This window comes from Lathamus discolor, chromosome 3 (genome assembly GCF_037157495.1).
Source record: "Lathamus discolor isolate bLatDis1 chromosome 3, bLatDis1.hap1, whole genome shotgun sequence".
NCBI classification, from domain to species: Eukaryota; Metazoa; Chordata; class Aves; order Psittaciformes; family Psittacidae; genus Lathamus; species Lathamus discolor.
This window is the reverse complement of record NC_088886.1, coordinates 89,494,562-89,510,636: the sequence shown is the minus strand read 5'-3', so window position 1 is coordinate 89,510,636 and position 16,075 is coordinate 89,494,562. Positions and strand designations below refer to the sequence as shown.

General features: G+C 37.5%; 1 protein-coding gene across 2 annotated transcripts in view; it reads right to left on the bottom strand.

Moving 5' to 3' along the window:
- The window catches only part of LRP2 (LDL receptor related protein 2), a 122,468-nt gene that overhangs the window by 1,855 nt on the left and 104,538 nt on the right, over positions 1–16,075 (bottom strand). The window contains exons 65-78 of one of the 2 annotated variants that reach the window (XM_065670450.1): positions 15,343–15,474; positions 13,067–13,210; positions 12,100–12,265; positions 11,142–11,270; positions 10,029–10,249; positions 9,412–9,588; positions 8,556–8,675; positions 6,355–6,445; positions 5,718–5,785; positions 5,438–5,558; positions 4,460–4,589; positions 2,150–2,269; positions 1,950–2,057; positions 773–844 (exon numbers count right to left, since the gene is read on the bottom strand). In XM_065670450.1, coding sequence (XP_065526522.1) covers positions 773–844; positions 1,950–2,057; positions 2,150–2,269; positions 4,460–4,589; positions 5,438–5,558; positions 5,718–5,785; positions 6,355–6,445; positions 8,556–8,675; positions 9,412–9,588; positions 10,029–10,249; positions 11,142–11,270; positions 12,100–12,265; positions 13,067–13,210; positions 15,343–15,474 — 1,799 coding nt within the window. The remainder of the gene's footprint in view (positions 1–772; positions 845–1,949; positions 2,058–2,149; positions 2,270–4,459; positions 4,590–5,437; positions 5,559–5,717; positions 5,786–6,354; positions 6,446–8,555; positions 8,676–9,411; positions 9,589–10,028; positions 10,250–11,141; positions 11,271–12,099; positions 12,266–13,066; positions 13,211–15,342; positions 15,475–16,075) is intronic. The other variant, XM_065670451.1, reaches the window with a different exon arrangement.

Sequence of the window (16,075 nt, the reverse complement as noted above, 5' to 3'; positions counted from 1 at the left end):
TGGGGAGATGAACCTCTGGCTTCCTGAACTCTCTCTCTCACCTTGTTCAAGCATTAGAAACCTAAATTCTTCACAAATGACAGCTAGTTTTAGTCACTGAGGTTCCGAAGTCACTTAGGCCATCAGGCAATTTTAAACTGTAAGGTGAAAAGGGCTGGAATTACTGCGTCAAGTCAGCAGAATTCCAAACCTTTGTGCACAAGCCAGGGAAGAATTCCTCCAGCACACATACCACCCACTGGCACACCATCTTAAAAGAACTGTCTCATCCAAGTATGTAGATTAAAAAAAAAATAAATAGGGCTGGTATAGAAATAGGGCTGCAGTACACAGAGCTATTGGATTTTTGTGCAGTGCTGAAGCCAAGACTGAGAAGGCAGAAACAGACACTTCGCTCCTAGTGCAATACAATCACCTCCCACTTGCACTGGACCCCAGACTGTGCCAGAATGCACCAGAAAGCTGAAACCAGCACCTGAGATCCCAGAGCAGGAGCTGGCCACCCTGCTTGGGCTGGATGGCAGAGATGTGGGCAATGCAGCTGTGCTGCCTGAGAGAGTTGCCTGCTGAACAACTTCTGATCGAGACCTTGTAACTTTTCTCAAAACCACTTCAGTCCTACCTTGACCTGTGCTGGTCAAGGACCTGGAATTTCTGTGCTGCTTCACTTAAAAGCAGAATAATCTACCCATAATCTTTATCCTATGAAAGCAACAACAAAGTCTAGCAGTATAGTAGCTGAAAAATAGAATTATACAAAATTAAGGAATACCTCTGCATATATTGGGTTTTCAAAATTAGTGTTTTGTTTCATTTTTCTCTTGAAGAAACTCCACTTTGATTCCTGTAACACAAAAATTATTAGAACTTCACACACCTTTCTCACAACTTCTTTGGAAAGAGATATCACTGTTGGATTTGATTTCACTTGCACTGACTGCTGAATCAGTGATTTCAGCTGGATATTCTTACTTTACTATGTCGTAATTCTAAGCATGGGACCCGACTTCTTTTTCCTGCTGGATTTCACACAAAGCAGTATTCATGAGGCTAGGCCAGAAGTGACTAAATTAATTCTAGGAAGCCTATCATTCCAGACAAATAGACCAAAGAGGAAAAATGTCTTGAAAACATTGCAAGAGAAATGGGACATGAAACTACAACAGGTTGGCAGAGCTTTTATTTCAAAATGTCTTGCAAGAACACATAGCACACAACAAGTGTCTTAAATGTCATTGCTAGAACTTTTAAACATGGGTAAAGCTACAAATAAATGTGAGTTAAAAAAAAAGAAAGAAAATTGACAGTATGCTGACTAAAGGTCTTATTTCAATTTTCTGTACCAAAAAGGCCTCCTGGGTTTTCCCTGTTTTAAAACAAACTGTAACTCCATTTGTAATGTAATGTAATGTAACTACAAACGTAGTTTTGTAATTTTCTTGGGTTTCCTTTTCATACACGCTCTCTGCTGCTTCTATCAAGGTATAATTCAATAACTGTTTAACAAACAATTGTTAAAAGTCTGAAGCAAAGCCTTAGTTATAGTAATTTCTGCTGTGGACCAATGAACATTTACAGCAATTACATTATAATTTTCAGACCAGTTTCTGTCCTCAAAACAAAGCACAACAAACAGTGAAAAGTAACTCTCTATTTCAATCTATTCAATCCAAAATAACTGGGTGGGTCAGGAAGAAGAGAGGGTTTAGTCCAGATAGATCTTCTACTGTGTGCCCTGGGCAATTCTATGTTTTTTGCTGCTATTCTCTTATCAAACTGTTCCTGATGAACTTTTGTAAATGTGATTCAGTTAGTCGGACTTGATGCACATTATGTGCAACTCCATGGCATTATTTAAAGAGAACTGAAACTATATTGCAGCTTCCCTAACAATTTAATCTCCCCGATTCAGAATACAAAACAAACAAGACAGCATTTCTCTGTCCTACCTGAGGTGCATCTGTACTCTGCGGAGGTTCCTTCGGACTAGCAGATATTGCAGAGGCATACACAGGATTTTCAAAATTTTCATTTTCCTCACTCCCAGCTGCTGCCGCCTGTAGGAGAAGGAAATTTAATGTTCTTCAAAGGAGAAAAGAAGGTCACAAATCAAAATGAAAAGTGCAAGTCAAGCATAAGTTTCTCTTACATGTTTTGGCCGAACAACTGTAGCTGCGCTGGCTGTGCTGGCTCCACCATCTCTGGTTGCATACATTGGATTTTCAAATGTGATCGGTTGTTTCCCTGACTCCACTGCAAAGTTTTCATTCTATAGAGACCAAAAAATAAAATAATAAAAAGAGTCAAATTAAAATTAAAAATTAAGTCTTAATCCAATTCTTCATCTCAGGGAAAATGCATGTTTACTTTTACATAGGCTTAGACAAAATCTAGCATCTGTTAAAATCATATTGTTAGTTTACCATCCATTATTTTAATCCCTAACTTGGCAGCCCGGACTATTGATTGTTCCAATATTATCCTATTTCCTAGCTGGACAAAAAACTCCCAACATTTCAATAACTGACTTGAAGTACTTTGTGATGAAGAAAGATGACTCACAAATCACACCTTAAACAGGGACAAGATACCAAAGGAAGCATAATCCTAAATTAAATATTTCATTTTAGAGACTTCAAAATGACATACAAATTAATAAGCACTACCTGACATATAACAGAATGGGATTTAGTCACTCTGTCTCAGCAGGGAGACTGCTATATTATTTGAGACAAAGCAGTAATTATGAGTTATGTCAGAAATAAAATGTTTCAGAGTTTTTAGCATATCTTTTATTATAAATCAATATTTTGCCCATGCATGAAGATGACTGTGTGAGTAGCAACTGCTTCACACACATTGTGCCAAATCCTGAGCTGCAGCTACCACCACAGCAAGTGGGCAAAGGTACCAAGTATTTCTCCAGAAAATATTTTGTGCTGCATAAGGATAGCCACTTAGGGCTAGCCAGCATTGACAGGTACAAGTATAATGAAAGCAAAACCCCCACCCAGGCCCACTTGTCCTGCTCCTTGTCACAGCCCCATCACAGGTATAGTGGGGAATAACATGGGAACAGTACATCAGCTAGTTCTTTAAACCCACCTCATTTCTACAAGCTACTGCTTCATGACATAAGGCTTAATGCTTCGTGCTATCAGAGTATAGCTCATAACCATACAGTGAACTCATGTCAGCTTCCTCTAATTAGCCTATCTTGGGTAAGAAGAGCCACACTGAAAAATAGTCCTCTAGTACCTACAAATGCCCAGGTGATATTAAAATTTTAGGAGGCATAGCCCAGAGTTCTTTGCTGCCATAAACCAAAGCCTTTGAATTCTTTTGCAGTGAGCTATACAATTTTTTGTTTTTATTCCAAATACATGAGGATTAATGCCACTTATGTAGAAACAGCCTTTATCCAGACCTCCACACCTGTTATTTGCAGTGCATAAATTGCATCAGTTGGACTTGAGCATATCAGTATTAGGCCAGAAAATGGAAAGTACCATTAAGTTTTCATGCATGAAAAAGATTTGAGGTAATACTCAAGCCTAAAGCCATTTTCCCAGTATTTACTGAAATGTTCATATGGTAGTTTCATTAGGCAAGCTGTCTACTTTTAACAGAGTGCGTTTCTTCATCTAGAAAAAGGTCATATACATATATTGTGAGCTTATCTTCACTACCTATTTCATTTCATATTAATTTACTGTCAGTTAAGTCTGTAACTTATCTTTAAAAGTTTAGGGAGCTTCCAGTGTAGACTTTGCAGCAAGTGCTTATTATTCAAAAATAGTTGTGATCTGTTTCCTGTAAGTAAAAACCTTTTGTACATTGTATTTATGGTGAAAAGGAAAATGTTTTTTCTGTGGAAAAGGCATAGAGTATAGGAAAAAGAAGCATATACTATTTCTCAGCTGTTCAAAACTGTATAGATGAAATAGAGTTACACTTTATGATGTCCCCAAAACTATTAAACATTATTTTTTTAAACTTGCTAAAATAAAACACTGTCGCATTATAATTTGTTGTGCAAAGTGATGTATCCTTTGGTTAAGCCTGAGTTTTACCTTTGAAGTTTCTAACATACAGTCTGGATCTGAAAACCACCTATTTTAAATGGTTTTATGGAACACAAAGGCCCTCAAAAAATTCCTTGTTGCAATATTTTCATTTGCCTATTCATACCCTGTGTAGCTCATGAATATGCCAAAATATATATTCTGCCATATAAATCTTGAAAAAAGTCACATTATTTTGAAGAATAGCCTACACTTATCCTTGCCTTCAATTTACAAAAATCTGTTTCAGGAAATTATCACTCAATTCTTTTTCTAGAACACATTTATCATCTCACTGTTTTGTTTTTTTTTACATAAAAGACTTCCCTCTATCAGCTGAAAATGACATTAAAAGAACACAATTTTTAAAAATTATTTCAGAACTAAAACCTTACCATTTGCATTGCTCTGTCTATAGCTGAGTCTCCTCCAAAGCCAGAGACTCCTATGTCCATACTCACATCTGCTCCAGATCGGAAAGTTACCCCACTGCCATTTTCAGTAGATTTTATAAGACTGCTTAAACTGAAAAAAAACCCCACAAAACAAAAAAAAAAACAACAGTTATAAATAAATTTACTTACTTCAGTGTAATCCTCCAGCGAGGAAGCAGTTACAGCTACCTCCACATTACTGATTACAATGATTTAGGAGCTACTACTGCAAAATTGGTGCAAAGATCATGAAGATACAGCTTTATGTTTAAAAAAAAAAAAATTGCTTGAGGCTAAAATATTTGAAGCATCATATTCTTTTTTTAAATAAAATAATAATAAATATTTTTGTTCATCCTCTTTTGATTTAAAGCATCAAGTATTTTGAATGGATATTTCACAAAGTTAGTTTTCAAAACAGAACAAAATGACTGCCAGGGTAGCAGGAGCCTGCAAGCAAACTCAGATTTCTCAGGCATTGGAAACAGAAATTCACTATACATGCCCCATAGTATTGTTAACAGATAAATACAGTGTTGCAGAAGACTTCAGCCTTTCAATGTTAAAAATATCTCTTTGCCGGAATCATCTTCTGACAAAGTTTCATAAAAAGCTGAAACAGGTGTAACTATGGTGCTTTGTATCTTTTTGAACTGACTATCCAGTCTCAGATCTGGTAAACAGTCTTCTATATTGCTCATTATTTAAAAGCTAGTTTAGAATGCAGAAGAATTTTACAATAGCCCTTTGTTGCAAAGTAATGATCAGCTATGATATCATTTGGAATCAAAATCCAGTGGAACTGCTGCAACACTGCACTTCCCATATTCCATCAGAATGGGCACACGGCAAATAAACTGGACTTTTCAGAAATATTTAGGAACAAACATATATTTTCAGTGCACAGACATTCCAGCTACGAAAGCCTTTAAAACATACCTTGGTAGTTTGGGAAGCACTGGTAAAAGGGAGCCTGTTCGCCTGTAGTTAAAAAAGCCTCCAAACGCTAACACTCCAATTATTATGATTAGTATGACTGTCAGCAACACTGCTACTGCTGCTATCAAAGACAGAAGAATAAGCAAACATTCAAGCAAACATAGTTCAGTGTAAAAAAAGAGTACAAAGAATTATAAGCTCGACCCTGAACAAGTATCATTGTAAGATATTATACATTCTTAGGTCAAAATATGAAGTGTAATATATACTTGAAGCTTACTTGTTCCAGGAGGCACCCCTTTTGACAATCCTATTTCACAATAATTCCCAGTGTATCCATAAGAACACCTGTAAATATAAGAAGGACAGCTGACTGAATGGCTTTTATTAAGTCTAGGATCTCAGCTTTATTATTATATTCTGTAATGTTTATCTACATGTCATAATTTTTAACATGATCAGTAATTATATATTTCACTGACTGTAAATACAATAGGTCTGTTATCTTCATAGAATTAGAAGTGGAAATAAAAAGCACTGAGTCAGAAAGCTAGTCACTGAAGCCAAAACATTTGGTTTTAGTGAAGCACCAGTGGCACCTACTGGCTGTTCCAAGCTGCATCCACTGAGCACTACATTGTTACAAATTTTTGGTACAGCCTGTTGCTAGAATCTTCAGAGGTTTGCCTTTCAATGTTTTTGGGTTTTGGTGTTTTACCAAACTGACGCGTTTACATTCCTTATTTGCTGTTATTTTTATGCATATATGCATTTTTCTGTGATTGTTACAGACATGCTACTGCAGATGTATGACATCATCTAAAGCATTGGTAACACACTTCAAACATTTTAACTGTTTTGTGAGACTAAACTGGCACAATCTGATCCAGGACTACCCTAACAACATACTGACTTACTTGCATTTTGGAAGATCACTTTCATCTATATAGCATGTTCCTCCATACATGCACCTGCACGCTGGTGGCATTGTGGGAGGGGATTCAATAGCTGCAAAATTTGAAAGCCACATATGTGCTATCAAGACACTTTCAACAAAGGAAATACTACCATACAGCATTTTATTTATCTTTACAGAATTTGTGTGTGCAAACTCACAGGCTACTTTTCAGAAACTTTGCTCTTAATACCACATGCATTTGTTGCTGTCATTTATTTTTCTGACAAATTAGCTTGTTTCAATTGAAGTAAAAGCTTTTCTCACAAAATAACAGCTTACCTAATAAAATCAAGCACAGACAACTCAAAAGCTGCATGTCCCATCACCTTCTTTTGCCCATGCAATGCAGCCCACCACAACCCTTCAAAACTCCATTCAGCAAGCAGCAATATTTTATCCCCTTGTCCCAGACTACACCATCCAAACAACTGCAAGTTGCGCAGACAGCAAACCTGTGATACATTTACTTATGAAGAAAAGCAGTAGCTGGAAATGCACATGCAGGAGGGCTCTCTAAACTATCATACATCCTGACAGGGAGAACAAGAGAGAAACCCAAAGTCCTCAAGTTTTCTGCCAGTACAGAGCCCAGGCTGACAGCTTGGCACCAGGTAGCACAGAAACCTGTTCATCACGTCAGTCTCAGCTGTGCTCCAGGAGCCCCAAGGTGCTCAAGCACCAGTGCTGCCTGAGCTGGCCGAAATACAGAGCTATAAAGGTTCTGATGTTATTTTAATGCTGACTCAAGTGGAAAAATAAATAAATGTGAAAAAAAAAATGAAAAGTTGTACTAGCCTTCAGTAAGAGCTTTGACTGTCTGTCTTACACTGATAAACTAGATCATAATACTTTTGTCATAAATTTTTTATCAGTCAGAGGTAGCGGAAGTCTGTTGCTACTATGTTATTTACAGGTAAAACTCCCTTCAAGTAAATGGAATACAAAAAGGGAAAATACAGAAATCTTATAGGCTTTGTTTCTCAGTAGCTGCAATATGGGGAAAGGACCAAGTAAACCAAAGCTATATATAAAAGCTATGTTTGGTCAGTATATTCAATTATGGCAGTCACAGCTCACTTTGCTTAATGTCAAGATAAAAACTGAAGTTCAAATACGAGGACAGTACTGAATACCTTATCTGCTGTATCCATCTTTTTGTCAAAACAAGATCAAGCAGAGATTTGTTAATTCCTGGACATTTTATGTAACTCAGTTTCAGCAAAGAATAAGAAATGTAGTGTTTTAAGAGCAATAAACAGCCAACAGCAGATGCAATCAACAGTGTTACTGATCCCTAATTTAAACATGTATTTCACAATTCCATTCAGTACTACACAGAATTATTAATTATTACATCATATTACTAGCCCCTCTTTCTGCAGCTCACAGCATGTGCAATGCAAAAAGGAGAGCATTCAGAAAAGATTAACCATGGAAAAGATACCAGACAATGTGATAAAGCATAATGTATTAGAGATATGTTGGAAGGGCAAGTACAAGGACATCTGGCTACTACCCTCATCACTGTCAGCTAAGGATGCAGACTCTCAGCTACAGAAATAGAAATCCTGCAGTGGTGTGCTCTTTCTCCTCAGGAAAGGCTGAGCACTTCTATTTTATTGGCACTCCAGGAAGCACTGTGGGGGCTCTGCTGCAATGCAACAAGAAAGCACTAAATTCTAGCTCTTAAAAGGTACTAGATCATTATCTAGAAATTACCTCTGTTCATGCTGTGAGTACTGTAAGCATTGTTTCAAGTTTCTATTGTATTCTGTTACACTGATCAAATAAAACCTTGTATAGAATTGTAAACATAATTGCAAGCCATATTTTTTCAGAAAATCTCTAGTTCTGAAATCAATGACTTTGAAAAATCTTACAGTCAAACATTATGGAATTTTCAAACAAGAATCAGAAACTGTGTCAATTTTGCAGCTGGGTCTGGGTCAGTTCGAGTGATGCATCTATAACCATTTTACCAATTATGCACAAAGAGATGACTACAAATCAGTGATTGCTGAGAATGAAAGCTGGATGTCCTGACTTAACAGTATCTCTCATACCAGTTAGCTCATCTCTCCATATGTGTAATTCAGTAATAGATTTGCAAGAAGAGAAGCCTCCTTTTTCTTACATTTCCAATTTGACAAATTATTCTACCTGCATCACACTCTGTGCTGCTGCCTTCTATGAATCGAGTCCCTTGAGGACAAGTGCAGGTGTACCCTCCTGGTCTCAGCAAGCAGAGGTGGCTGCAGACATCTTTACAAGGATTAGGCACTGAGAAAAAAAATAAATAAATAAGTGATAAGGCAGTTGAAGAAGCAATGCAGCAGATTACCTAGGTAAGGCAGAGCAATTCCATAGTCAGTAGTGTATCTCTTCAATATCACACATCAAAAATCTAAAGAAGTCTAGATCCATTTTTAGAACAACTGATGCCCAAATACCACATTTATATTAAAAACCTTCTCTCTGCCTTTTCTTACATTAAGGGAGAGACCATGGCTGTTGGGAGCCATTGCAGCACCAAGCAGAAACTGAACAACTCCCAGCAGTATGGAGCTTTCTAACTTTCTGATTATGAAAACACCTTTTAAAAAGGGGTATGCTGGATGTTCCTCTGGACATTCTCCCCTGTGATTACTGTGGACATGTCACAGTGAAATCCCCTTTGGAAGCAGCATTAAATGGCCAGCACTTTGTATGTTACAGGATAAATTCATATTGTCACTACCACCTCTATGACAACTCTGTGATGGAGGGGAAGAAGAGAAAGAATAGGGTCATAATTTAGAACTGAGACTCTAAAGAGCACTGTGTGGTGTTCAACTGTTGCTTTCACATTGGGTGTGCAGAAAACACTTGACAGCCTCTATTCTATTTTTAGGTTTTCAGAAATTAATATTATCACATACTGATAGATGCATTATCATATTACTAAGCTCTTTGAGGGCATCAATACCAACTTAGATCTTATAGCAAGGAATTGCTCACCAGGACACTGACTACCTACCTGACTGATTGTATCTGTGCTGGTGATAGATGCGCACTTGGGTAAGCCATGGATTTACAGTCAGCACTTTCACTTTTTCTCCACTTCCGAATTTATCTTTCTTCCAGACTTCTCCTCGTTCTTTAGCTATCCAATATAAATGGCCTTCAAAGACATCAAGGCTGTATGGACTGCCTACTTCTCAAAGGAACCAAACAACAGGCTATTAGCAAGCAAATCTCTAGCAGGAGCAATAAAACTGCTGTTCTTCTTCAGCTTAAGTATATCATCCAATCCTTTCGTTTTAAGACATTTGGAGGTACATATATACATCCTCATGTGCCTGAGTACTTCACATCACTATACCTGCAGACTGTTTAATATACATTAAAAAAGCAAGAATCCAATTTCCCACATTGTCCCCTGTTTGGGTCATGGAAATTACTCTCAGAGAATTTAGTTACCAGACATCATGAGCTCTGAACCTGATGTGCCATTTATCCCTGCACAAAGGAGAATAAAACACTAGCAAGATTTACTCTTTGAAAAGCTCCTGAAGCTACTCCCATGTGTGGAGCCCAAGTACGTGTTAGCACACACCTTGGTTACTATTACCTTAATTGCATCTAAGTTCTTACCTCCATGCAATACTATAGTTCTGTCTGTCCCATCAGGTCTCATGGATTCAATAATATTTTCCTTAGAATCACTCCAATAGATCCTGTCATTGTTCAAATAATCAATAGAGAGACCTGTTGGCCAGCCAAGGTCTTCAGAAACTAGGGTTTGTCTTTGCTGTCCATCCATCCAGGCACATTCAATCTTTGGCTGTCTTCCCCAGTCAGTCCAATACATGAGCCTGAAAGGACAGAACCAGAATTTAAAGAGGTTCAGAATTTGGTCACTATGACTATCCTTTAGAGTTTCATGGAAAGGTCAGTTGTGATACATAAAGCTGTTCAGCAATCAGTTTGCAGATAAAGATCAAGAAAGTCACAAAGTTCACTGAACAAGCTTGTTTCGAGTACAAAAGAACACTAAAAGAAGAATGTTTGCATCTTTCGTCCTGATTTGGAGAGAGAGTGGTTTTAATGATGGTTTCTTATTCTCAGTAGAAGAAAAATGACTGTGAACACTGAACATCCTATCAGTCATAAGAAAGCTGAAGAGCCCAGGTGACTTCCAGTCACCTGGAGCCATGCTGCTTTACTCCCAGCTGAGAGAAACACATATGATTGTATCTGGTGTTCTGCTAATAATACAAGATGTAGCAAGCACAGCTATTGAACGTACCAGTGGCTTTACATTGCTTTGCACTTTGAAGAAGGCTATGTCTGTATTGCTTGGAGCTGGTAAAGAGACATTCCCATTTAGTTCCGTATTTCAGCAATAACAGAGAAATTCTCTCTGGGCACACAGTACTGTAGAAAGGACATCTTAATTTTTTTATTTGACCTACCTGGCATTGTCACCAATACAATGAATTCTATTCATAAGTTTCATATTATTCATATGAATTTCATATTTCATATTATTAATATTCCTATATTCATAATATATTCATATTTCATATTCAATATATGAAATCTAATCCTAAAATAACTTCTCATGTACACAAATTTCCTAACATTAGCAAAGGAAAACTTCGGAAAGCATTCCCTTAAGCTTTCCTGCAAATTTGGTGTGTGGGGGGGGGATGGTAATGAATAGCATTGAGAACAGTCCTGGGAAGCCCCATAGTACTTACTTACCCACGTTTCGGATTTACAGCAATGGCTGCTGGTTGATCCAGTAAAGAAAAGATAAGCCATTTTCTGTACCGTCCATCTAATTTTGCCACCTCTATGCGATTAGTCCCTGCATCGGTCCAGTAAAGATGTCTGCATTATAGAAAACACAAAACATTCCCAAAGTAAATACAATCTGAGAGGAACTTTTTTTTTAAAAAAAAAAAAAGGAAAAAAGTAAAGGTTTAAAAGCTGAATCAAACCCAAATAAAATTAATATAATGAAGCTACATTGATCACATCTGAACTGTATTCATCCACTTAGTTGATAACTATGTGACAAAGGGAGAGAGATAGCCAAGTTCCTTCTTTTATTTTTCAGCTTTCCAGAAACATCATGCTTTAGTATGATCTTAACATCCTTCCTCTTCACCCGATTGACTACATTACATTCAAAATTTGTCGATAGTGTCCAGATGACTGACTCACCTCTATAACCTCTGTTCATTCAGCTTCAAACAGAATCTGACTACATTTAATTATAACTATCTACAGACATCAGGATCCTCTCAACAGTATATCAAATGAACTGCAGCTATGCATGTCCACCACATCCTTTAACAGTTACATTGCAACATCAAACTTCCAAAAGTCATAGGATTCATCTGACATGAAGGCCATGTCAGATTACAAATTGAAGGCCATGTCAGAAAGTATTATCACTTTACCGATGCACAACTGATCTGCCAGTTGTGGAGTAATGCCATTTCTTCAGAGAATACGTGGTGCCGTCAGCAACATGCACTTGACCTAATAACCTGCTCTCTGGGCAAACAGAGCTTACGGTGTTCTTCTGAACTACCTTGAGACTAGATATCTTCTAAGACAGTTCATAAAGAACAAAAAAGTGGATTTGCACTGCCTCATCAGACCCTTGACACATTCAACATACAACAGTATTCTAGCTTTTCGGTGCACTTACCTTCCAACCCAGTCAACAGCTAACCCATCGGGATTAACTATATATTTGAGATTCAAGTCAACTTCCTTTGTAGGATTGTTCCTACTGCTGTCAAATGTGGGCAGATAAGCCCGTTTGATGGCTCCAAACTCAGAACCCTGTCCCAGTATGCTGAAGTACACAATACCTTCAAAAAAGATTACAAAGATAATTTTAATGTCTAGTTATTCCATAGTTTTGGAAAATTCTAATCTTTCTGAAGTTCTTATGTGAAGATACCAGATCCATTCATTTATAAATAACATGGAGTCATCTGTTCAATTAAATTACATTGTGTCAGTGTGTTTCTTTTTTAGCCATTTTTTGATTAAGCCATTCCTCATAGGTAAGACATCACCTAGAATCATCCTGATCTGAATTATCAAGAAATATGCATCACATTTTTCAAGAGTAGATCTTAGCTCTGAAGCCACTGCACATTATTTTGAGAGTAATTTAGACTCTCATGACTGTAAGGAGCAAGTATGGTCCAGGGCAGCTGCCCTGTGAAAAAGGCAGAAGCAGAGAGAAGCCAATAAAGAGACAAAAATATAAGCTAATATAGGGATCTACTGGCCCCTAGAGCTTCAGATAAGGAATTCAAGACTTGTGCCAGGTTTGGGTACTGTCACAGGCAGAGGAAAAGGAAGCAGTTCATTTATAGTAATCCTCTATTACTGCATAATCCTAAAAACCCATAATTCTACAGCTGAACTCACACCAAAACAAAAGGAAAAAAAGTGAATAAAACCTAGCTATACTAAATTAAAGCATTAAAAGGGACTACACTGGTGGTCAAGAATGAGGGGAGGGACACAGTCAAGCAAGACCCATCCAGTTTGTCTAATCTCATTTTGATTTCTAGCTTAAATTAAATAGCCACACTGCAGGAATATATTTTTCAACCAACCATTGCATGGTTGAGTATTAATGCTCTACACATACTCACTCAGGCCTATCCCTTCAGGATCCCAATCATAATCCAGAGCTTGGATGCGCTCCTGGTTATCAATGTAGTCAGAGTACTGTTCTGATGAGATATTGTATCTTCGAATCCGTACATTATCTGGCAGCAGTAACAATGGAGGATTACCTGGGAAACAATCATGAATTTTAATGTATTTCATTTTAGAAGAAACAGATGAAAGTCACTTCTAGTCAAAACTAAACTGGGATTTCACAAGTTCTGTCTACATAAATAATAGGAGGAATGCAGGGCTACTTCTCAAGCTTCAGAGGCATTCAAATTTATTAGCTTTGGAAAAATCATTAAACCCTCTGGAAATGCTTACTGATAGCACTATCCTTCTCACCATAGATTTTGTGCAGTAATAATCATTAAGAAATAATTCCTCAAAAATTCTTCAACATCACGGTGTTGGCATATCACCACTTCATCTCAAAACCAGAATGCAGCTATGCACTATGCAGTTCAGCTCCCTCCCACCAAAGTACAGGACACAGTTTTGAAAGTACCAGTACCTTGAGCCATGACCCAAGTTGTTCTACCTGGAAGTCTTTAAATCCTAATGTCTCCATATTCACACGAATGTTCTCGTACCCACGGGTTAATCTGGGGGCAGCCTCAATACTCTAACTTGACTATAGGGACTATCAGTCCCACCTGGCTAATTTTGCTGGCAAGAAAAATTTAATTGTTCGGCCCTTTTGCTAAGTACATAGGCAAGTTGAGAGCCATGGACTTAAATCCCACTCTTCTTCCAGAGAAGATCTACATCAATCACATCTTCACAGAGCCAGTAAGAAATGACTAGTCCTTTGACAAGAAAAGGAAAATCTCATTCACCAGTGCATTTTCCAACTAAGAATGCTCAATTTCCTATCAGCTGTTCATTTGAACACACTCCTTTTTACTCCAAGTCACACCTAACTGGGAGAATAAGGCAAGTGACTATCCTGTGATGAACATATAATTCAGTGTAGAAATTGACAGCATTCCCAATACATGTGGTATTACAGGGAAAAGGGGACCTAATACTCTACATGTGTTCTGAAAATGCCTACTGATCAGGCCTGCAGCAGACATAGGCAAAAAAAGCCCTCACTTCTAAGCGCTGTGAGCTTATTCTACAAAGAGTGGTAGAGTGTTTAAATAGCAGTGGAACTTTAAGCACAACAAACTTCATGATGTTATCAGCTAAAAATCTCAGCATCTTCTATCACTTATCCTTGAAAAATTTGGGTGTCTAGATGCTTCCTGAATAAAGCCTATGAAGAAAAGTTTCAAAGAATTATCTCTCTGACACAGGCACATAAAGAGACAGCCAGGCAGAAACTGAGGTGTAAACGCCCATTTGTATTTCTAGTCACATGCTCAAGAGTAAATATTTGCTCAATTAGGCCCTGGACTGGAAACCACATTTTCTTGTATCATTTCTCATACTATAAATAACTTTTAGGTTTCAAAACCTCTAGCAGCATGCAATTTTGCCGACAGGCATTCTGTTCTGAAGATTATACTATTTGACTAAGTACAGCACATTTCTATCATGTATCTCTTAAAGCTGCTAAAGTGTAAGCGGTGTAAGTCGTTTTCTAAATACAAAGTATAAGTAGTTTTCTAAATACAGTATTGTTTCTGTCTTTTATATAATACTGCTGCATTGTCACTTTTTTCTATTTTCTTCATCTCCATTATCAGTATTCTATTACTATTATTTTCTGTATCAACTCTCTATCTATTCAATGACTGTCACACAATGTAGCCACTGCAGTGAGGTATGATAAAAAGCCAATGATTGACATTAAACATTGTCCAATGCCCTTCTGTTTGTGTGCATCAGCCCATGAACAATGAATGGCAATCTGTCATCAAACTGCCTTTGACTTTTACCAGTTTAATTCAACTTTCTTCTGATGCATTATTTTGTTAAGAAAACTTAAACTTCAGGAATAGGCAACAATAATTTCCTTCTGATGACAGCCACTGCATAAGCATGGGGTTTTTTTCTGCAGAAAATTTCAATAGAAAGGCAAGCAGGCATCTAAATCAAGATATTATTTTTAATGTTTACAGTTGGCAGCAGAGATGAACACTTCTATTCCTGACTATGGAATGGGTAGAATACACAGACAATACATTCAGAATAAAGTTTGGTTTTCATTATTCCTTCCGTAAAAACCCCAAAAGATTATATTCATTAAGTTGCTACACTCCACTTGCTCTTTCCAGGTAGCAATCAATCTTAGTATCAGTTAACATACCATTAGCTGCACACTGTTTCCCTTGTTGATCACCCACAGACCTGAAGCCATCTGCACAGAAACATTCGTAGCTTCCTTTGGAATTTTTGCAGTCCTGGGTGCACGTTCCAAAGATCTCACACTCATTGATATCTAGGCACAGGTAGAGAAAAGATTTCTAGAGATTAATGTCTTTCCTACTCACGCTTTATTGTGTCAAATGATCGGTTTGTCCCTTCCCCACATACTCTAAAAGATCAGTGACCTAATCTGTGATCTTTAACATCCACATCTGTTATCTAACAGAACTGATCTACTATTTAGCATGTCTTAACTACAGATTGATAGAAACTGCATTGCTCCTGCTTATCAGATTGCTTTTCAGAAAGACCTTTTTTTATCATGTTTTTTTATGTTGTATCACCAAGGAAAGACAAAAATGGGGCATGACTACAATGACGTGCAAGAGCAAAGCCTTCTTGAAATGCTGAAGCAAAGATACCTAGTCCTCAGAAACATCAGCATCAGGAAGTAAAGGGAGGCCTTAGATGATGTTTGATAAAACTATACAAATCGTCCACAAAGGCTGGAAGCAACAAACAGAAGTGTTCACATTGAAACACACTGATATGGTTACCATGAAGGTACTATATTGCATGACCATGTACAATGGCCTTTGGGTAAACTCCTCACCATATTTTACCAGTGCAAAATTATGGCACAATAGACCTTTACTGTAGGCCTGTTTGGAAGC